This window comes from Rana temporaria, chromosome 1 (assembly GCF_905171775.1).
Source record: "Rana temporaria chromosome 1, aRanTem1.1, whole genome shotgun sequence".
NCBI classification, from domain to species: Eukaryota; Metazoa; Chordata; class Amphibia; order Anura; family Ranidae; genus Rana; species Rana temporaria.
This window is the reverse complement of record NC_053489.1, coordinates 6,065,319-6,073,389: the sequence shown is the minus strand read 5'-3', so window position 1 is coordinate 6,073,389 and position 8,071 is coordinate 6,065,319. Positions and strand designations below refer to the sequence as shown.

The following is an 8,071-nucleotide window of genomic DNA, read 5'->3' as shown; positions in this document are numbered from 1 at the left end:
GGGCGCGCCGGCAAAATTGCCCTGCGTAAGCGCGCGCAATGTAAATGATCCCGCCGGGGGCGGGAATCATTTAAATTAGGCGCGCTCCCGCGCCGATCGTAAATCGCATGCGCCGTCGGGAAACTTTCCCGACGTGCATTGCGGCAAATGACGTCGCAAGGACGTCATTTGCTTCAAAGTGAACGTGAATGGCGTCCATCGCCATTCACGAATCACTTACGCAAACGAGGGTGAAATTCAAATTTCACGTCGCGGGAGCGGCGGTTATACTTTAGCATTGGCTGCCCCTACTATTAGAAGGGGCATCCTTGCGCTAAAGTTGCCGTACGGAAACTCCGTACCTGGCTTGCGCAGGGCCCGCGCAAGTTTGTGAATCAGTGGTAGTATGCAATTTGCATACTACACGCTGATCACAATGGGAGCGCCCCCTAGCGGCCCACGCAAGAATGCAGCCTAAAATCTGCGTGGCATAAGAGCCTTATGCCGCCCAGATTTTAGGCTGCAGTCGGCGTAGCGATGTTCCTGAATCAGGAGCATTTGTTACACTGGCGCAAGTAAGCAATTGCGCCGTGTAACCTATGGTTACACGGGCGCAATTGCTTCTTGAATCTGGGCCAGTGTTTGTGAAGGGTCATAATGTGACATTTCTGTTCTCCATTTAATAGCTAAAGCATGCAGCTGAGACCTGTGTTTTTATTAAATTGCCAGAGAAAGGTTGTGATTGGGTCCCCCCTTCTGTCCAGCAGGGCTGAATGCCGGCTAACCTTCCCTTTGTCTCTCGTTCGGCGTGTTATGATTAGAACGCGATTTCCTTTTTTTTTTGAGCCGCTGATTTTTAATTATCCGATGTTTCAGAGCGGCGAAAGCGCTCCCGTACAATAGCCCATCAGTTTTCATCTGTTTACCTCCGTTCTCCTGGGACTCCCAGACACGGCAGCGCAAACATAATTACTCCGCGAGACGGGAAAGGGGGATGTAATTCATTTCTCTGGCTCGTTTTTTTTCTCTTCCACCTTTACAGGGTTTAGAAGTTCGGCATGAAACAGAATTTGAGTGGGACGCGGGCGGGTGGATTCTCATTTATGGTCACCCATCAATGCGTTTTATATGCTGGTAAACCAGATGTAAATATTATGGGCCATATTCTGAGTAAGGATACGATGGAGTATCTCTCTTTTTTGGCCCGTGTATCTATGCGACTGATTCTTAGGGCCAGATTCACAAAGAGATACGACGGTGTATCTACAGATACACCATCGTATCTCTGACTTACACTGGTCCTATCTATGCGCCTCATTCATAGAATCAGATACGCATAGATAGGGCTAAGATCTGACAGTGTTACAATGTGTTACACTGTCGGATCTTTTTTTAAATTTAAAAATGGCGCCGGGGGCGTTCCCGCTGATTTACGATAAATAATATGTAAATCAGCGAGATACGCGAAATTCACGAACGTACGCGGACCCGACGCTGTGTTCTTACGTCGTTTCCGTAGCGGTTTTCCGTCGTATACTTACCCCTTCTTTTATCAGGCGCAGCCAATGTTAAGTATGGCCGGCGTTCCCGCGTCAAATTTGAATTTTCCTACGTCGTTTGCGTACGCCGATTCACGAACACGCGCGTCGCAAGTCCCGCTCACGTCGCAACCACTGACGTCCTAGTGACGTCAGTGGGAGCAATGCACGCCGGGAAATTCCCCGCACGGCGCCTGCGCTTTTAAATCGGCGCGGGAACGCGCCTGATTTAAATAGTACACTCCCCCAGCCGCGGAATTTGAATTCCGCCGGGGGAGTTAGGATCCGCCGTCGCAAGTTTGGAGGTAAGTGTGTTGTGAATTTGACACTTTCCTCACAAACTTGCGAGGGCGGATCTTAAAACACATAGGTTACACGGATCTAAAGATCCGCTAACCTTTGTGAATCTGGCCCAGTATCCGCCATCTGTAAGTCACTTACACTGTCGGATCTTAAATGTAATTACGCCGGCCGCCGCTAGATGGCGTTTACGTTCAGGTCTCATTTGTTTATGCAAATGAGCCTGAGAGTGGAGAGTGCCAAAGGGGAACCCCAGAGGAGGGGGAGCAGAAAGTGCCAACAGGGGACCCCAGAAGAGGAGGAGCAGAGAGTGCCAATGGGGGACGCCAGAAAAGGAGGAGTGGAGAGTGCCAATGGGGGAACCCAGAAGAGGAGGCGTGGAGAGTGCCAATGGGGAAACCCAGAAGAGGAGGAGCAGAGAGTGCCCACTGGGGTCCCCAGAAGAGAAGGAGTTTAGAGTACCAACAGGGGACCGTAGAAGGAGATGATCGGAGAGTGTTCACAGGGAACCCCAAAAAAGGAGGAGCAGAGAGTGCCAAAGGTGAACCCCAGAGGAGGGGGAGCGGAGAGTGCCAAAGGGGAACCCCAGAGCAGGGGAAGCAGAGAGTACCGACAAGGGACCACAGAAGAGGAGGAGTGGAGGGTTCCAAAAGGGTGTTCCCAGAAGTGAAGGAACAGAGATCGCTAAAGGGGGACTCCAGAAGAGGAGTCCCCCTTTAGTAGGCCATGTTAAGTATGGCGTCGGGTCCGCGTCGTGTTTTTCCGTCGGCTACGTCCTTTCCCTAAGTCGTTCTTGAATACGACTTTACGTCAATGACGCACACGTCGGCGTCATTGACGTTTTACGCCGAGAACTGGAGCATGCGCACTGGGCTATTTTAAGCCCGGCGCATGCGCAGTTCGTTAGAATCGGGGGGCGTGCTTAATTTAAATAGAAGCCGCCCCCTTGGAGATACGCGTGGCTACGCCGGGCCATTTACACTCCGCCGCCCCAAACTACGGAGCAAGTGTTTGGGGAATACAGCACTTGCTCCTGTAGGTTGGGGCGGCGGAGTGTAAATGGCTTACGCGCCGCCCGCGGGAAATCTAGGAGAATATGGCCCTGTAATTGTAATTACGGGGGGGGGGGAGCATCTGGTGACTCCATTCTGCCTTCCAGATCGATGTTCCTTCACTTTACACTCTGGAATCCTTGGATTCTGTAACGACACCCCGAGTATGAAAGGGGTTAAAGTTGTTTAGGACATTCCATTCCCGAACGCAAAGGCAGCTACCGAACACTCCAACCAGCCGAACGAGAAACCCACACGAACAATTCTCCCCCAAATACGAGACAAAGCTCTGTCTTAAGGGTCAAGCAGGAATGAAAATTGCATACCTCCTGCTCATATTACTCTGGAAATACACCTGTGACCAGAAACTAATTAACATGAGCTCATGAACTAATCCAGGGATCCTCAAACTACGGCCCTCCAGCTGTTGCAGAACTACAAATCCCATGAGGCATTGTAAAACTCTGACATTTACAGACATGACTGGGCATGATGGGAATTGTAGTTCCTGAACTGGAAGGCCATAGTTTGAAGACTCATGAACTAATCCCCCTTTTTTTTTAACCACTTCCCAACGGCCGTGGTTCTACTTCTCTGGGGCGCTGGGGCCGCCCCTTTCCGTGTTCCCCGCGCGCGCTCCCGAGCGTGCAGCGAGGAACTTCTGTGCTGGCCGTGTCCCTTGGACACAGCCAATCACAGATCGCTGTGAACGGCCAATCGGAGTGGCCGTTTCCTAGGCAATCTGTGCGGCCAATAAAAAGATGATCTCATATGTAAACATATGAGATCATTTCTCATTGCCGGCTCTCACAATGACAGCGTCCTGTCAGGGAGAGAGGAGACCGATCTGTGTCCCTTGTACATAGGGACACAGATCGGTCACCTCCCCCAGTCACCCCCCACCCCCACAGTTAGAACACTATATAGGGTACACATTTAACCCCTTCCTCACCCCCTAGTGTTAACCCCTCCCCTGCCAGTCACATTTATACAGTAATTAGTGCATATTTATAGCACTGATCGCTGTATAAATGTGAATTGTGCCAAAAATGTGTCAAAAATATGTAGAATATGTATCGGCCTAGACTGAGGATAACAAAAAAATTTTTATTTTTTTTTTAGCTATTTATTATAGCAACAAGTAAAACAATTTTTTTTTCAAAATTGTCTATTTTTGTTTAAAGCGCAAAAAATAAAAACCTTAGAGGTGATCAAATACCACCAAAAGAAAGCTCTATTTGTGGGAAAAAAAGGACGCTAATTTTGTTTGGGAGCCACATCGCCCGACTGCGCAATTGTCTGTTAAAGTGACGCGGTGCTGAATCGCAAAAAGTCCTCTGGGCAGGAAGGGAGTGCCCAGTAAGGAAGTGGTTACAGTTCAATGAACGTTTTATTACAAACATCTTGTCAGAGACACACCGGAGTCCGTCTCTCTCTCCCCACCACATCACATATGGAGTCTCTGGATAGGAGGTCTTGGTCAGACAGCAAAGGCTTCTAGGAAGATCGAGGGGGAGCTCACATAACAGTCCAGGCCTGCCACCAGGGGCACCGATGAAGCGAGATATAAATCCGCAGCACGGCGGTGACGTTCCTCACAGGGCCGGCCTTTGGGGTGTGCAAGCTGTGCGGCCGCACAGGGCGCCATGGGCAACAGGGGCGCCATGCAGCCATCACAGCTTGCAGAATGTGAGTCGCAGTCAGTTACTCACATGATCATCACAGGAGTCCGACTCCTATGAGTCACAGCAGCCAGGTCCCCCTGCCCTGGGACTGGGTGAAGAGCAACGCATCGGTTGAGGCACCTGAAAAAATGGCTGCTGCCGGCCCAGACAGGCACACTGCGCATGTGCCACCGCTGCACGGGAAAGCCAGAAAACGCTTGGCTATTCTCGGGCAGACGGTGCATGCGCAGGGGTGTCTAAGCGCCGGGCGGCGCCATTTTTAAATGCAAAGCCGCACCGTCCACCGAAAAGCAAGTCAGTTTAGGTGACCAGAGGGCAAGGGGTGAAGATGGGGGGGCGCCACATGATTAGCTCGCACAGGGCGCCTGAACACCTAAGGCCAGCACTGGTTCCTCACACATACAGGTCGAAGTCTATCCAATGAGAGTTGTAGAACTGCCCACCGGTGATCCGCCGGCAGTAGACTCCATCTGAGAAGTATCCCTGGTCCACCAATTCCTGCATCTGTGTGCTGGTGAAGGGTCCGTACAGCTCGGCACTGTCCTTGTTCTCCCATCTGTATTCCCACAGAACTTCATCTATAACCAGGGACTCTTCCTTCTTCTCCAGCTTCTCCTCAGTCACCTCGTCAGCGAACATGTCCAGGGAGGGCGGGGCAGTCATTCCTCGTAATCGGAAGGCCAGCTTCTCATACGTGTCCTGATACACTTCATACACTCCCAGCGCCACCATCTGGTCAGCCAGAGAAATGAGCTGATTCAGAGGCTCCGCCTCCTCCCTCTCTGCCGCCTTCCTCTCCTCTGCCTCCTTCCTCTCCGCCTCCTCCTGCTCCTGTTGCTGGATGTCACTTTGATCCATGGGTGCGTCCTTCTCCTCCCCCTCCATCCTCTCCTCTTCTCCTCCCACCAGTGATGGAGCTTTAATGCCCCGAGACTCCGATCGGCCTCAGAGGCCCCAGAAAGTGCGGCGAGGACGAGGAGGAAGAACTAATCCCTTTTGACAGCCTAGATGACTCAGAGACATGACCTTTAGGCCAGACTTGCCGTCCAGTAGCTCAGAAGACACAATCAACATTATCACACATCAACACAGAACTCCTTCACACAATAGTAGAGTTAATTAACACAAACAACAATGGGGCTCTAAGGACTCTTGCATTGAACTTCCTGAAATGCCCATATTAGGAGTTATACTTCCTGGGCATAGCCCTCACGGTGTACAGGGGATAAAATCTTCGTATTTCTTGAGAGATATTGTTAATGAATATTACTGTCCCATTTGAAGTAATCCAATCATATTCTCAGGGTATGTTGTTTTCTTGCTCACCCTGTGCCCCTAATAGACACAGGGCGACCTAGACATAAGAGATGCATGGGGAGCTGAAACAAGGGTATCCCATACTTTCCAAGGGATTCTGGGGTCCCTCCTGTCACAGATTCCTCTTGGTGATCGGATTAGTAGGAGGTGAACGTATGGTGTTTGTACTCAACTCAACCCAACAGGTTCTTTTAGGTTCAACATGTTTTATATGCTGGTAAACCTCGTATGGCGGCGCAGCAGGCGTTCCGCTCTGGTAATTTATGGGTGGTCTCGGGCGTACGGCCCGGGCGCTCTCCATCACTTGCTCATGTTTGTAAAGTAGGGCAGCTGGCAGAACGCGGGCTCAGGTCCGCACACATACGGAGGAGAAAATTGCGCGGCTTCTCGTGACGGTGCATTAATACGAGGAGGGGGGGGGGAGGCTGGAATTGGATGCGGCGGAATGAGCTGCGAGTCCCGCAGATGCTTCGTCTCATCTGCTGCCAGCCATCCGCCGCACCAATCTCACTTTAATCAAACCCCCCCCCCCCCCCCCTCCGCCGCCTGATTACATGCAAGAAGAGGGGTCAGCCGGCTGGGTGTTGTCTGCCTCCATTACACCGACGTCTCGTTCCAGGAGAGAGCGCGCCAAACAACCGCCAACGCTGGTCACATGGGGGGGGAGAGGGGGACGTTAACCCCTCGCTCTCTGGAAAGGGTTGTCACATCCCAGGGAATCTCCGAGAACCTGCAGATTTTTTTTTTGCTTAATTACGGCAGTTTTAGCTGCAAGGACTTTTTCTCCTTTCACATTTGTGTGACTCCAAAGTCGTGCGATTTCCATTGCGACTTGACACTGAGACTTTGGATGCCACTTTGGCTGTTGATTTTGGATTTGGCTGTTGCACTGATAACATTAAGGCTGCATTCACACCTAGGCGTATATACGCCTGTAGTGTGAACGCCGCTGCCGCCCCGACACGCCAGAGGGATGCTTTAGCATTGCCCTCTATGGAGATGGTTCACATCTCCACGCCGAACGCCTGACGCCTGCCGCCTGAAAAAAGGTCCCGGACCTTTTGTTCAGGCGTCTTTCGGCGTTCGGCTAGGAGATGTGAACCATCTCCATAGAGGAGGTCACAGGCTGCATTCACAATCGCAGCGTTTTGTCGCCGCGAATCGCGGTACAAAACGCCGCTATTTGCCGCCGCAATTCGCGGGACAAAACGCCGCGATTCAGAACGCTATAGTGTGAATGCAGCCTTAGATGCGACTTGCATGCGACTTTCGAGAGTTTACAATGCAATGACATGGCACTCAAGTCACATCAAAGTAGTGCAGGAACCTTTTCAACCCCTCCGATACCGGGAGGGGGGACACTCTCACCCCCTTCCTGTCCAGGAACATTTTCAGCTTTCAGCTCTGTCACACTTTGAATGACAATTGCGCGGTCGTGCTACACTGTACCCAAATGATTTTTTTATTTTTTTTTACATTTCCGACAAATAACGTTTTTTTTTTGGTGATATTTAATCACCACTGGGTATTTATTTTGTGCTAAATAAACTGAAGATTTTGAAAAAAAAAAATAACTTTCTTAGGCCTAGATTCAGGTACGGCCGATCTACGTTGCGCGGGTGTAGCGTACCGTATTTACGCTACGCCGCCGCAACTTAGAGAGGCAAGTGCTGTATTCACAAAGCACTTGCCTCCTAAGTTACAGCGGCGAAGCGTAAATAGGCCGGCGTAAGCGCGCATAATTCGAAGTAGGCTGTAGGGGGCGTGTTGTATTTAAATGAGGCTTGACCCCATGTGGATGCATGGCCGAACGAACGGCGCATGCGCAGTATCACGTCGTATTTACGCCCAAAAATACGTCGTCTCAATGCCTGTGACGTGAACGTAATTTACGCACAGCCCTATTCGCGTACGACTTACGCAAACGACGTAAAAAGATACGCTTGTTCCGACGTCCATACTTTGCATGGGATGCGCCACCTAGAGACCAGCTTTATCTTTACGCCGGCGTATCTCTAACGTAAACAGCGTAACTAATTGCGACGGGCGCACGTACGTTCGTGAATCGGCGTATCTAGTCATTTGCATATTCTACGCCAAAGCGCCACCTAGCGGCCAGCGTAAATATGCACCCTAAGATACGACGGCGTAGGAGACTTATGCCGCTCGTATCTTAGCCTAATTTAAGCGTATCTTGTTT

The 8,071-nt window shown here is 50.9% G+C and overlaps 1 protein-coding gene across 1 annotated transcript; it reads right to left on the bottom strand.

The window, feature by feature from the left end:
* Nucleotides 1-4,947: 4,947 nt before the first annotated feature.
* On the bottom strand, nt 4,948-5,412 carry LOC120925127 (CD2 antigen cytoplasmic tail-binding protein 2-like). The gene has a single exon (XM_040336000.1). It carries the CDS (start codon nt 5,410-5,412, stop codon nt 4,948-4,950), a length of 465 nt encoding a protein of 154 aa, XP_040191934.1.
* Nucleotides 5,413-8,071: the final 2,659 nt, after the last annotated feature.

Bases quoted from the DNA above. Each gene is read 5' to 3' on its own strand.
- LOC120925127 (XM_040336000.1), bottom strand. From the start codon at position 5,412: ATGGATCAAAGTGACATCCAGCAACAGGAGCAGGAGGAGGCGGAGAGG.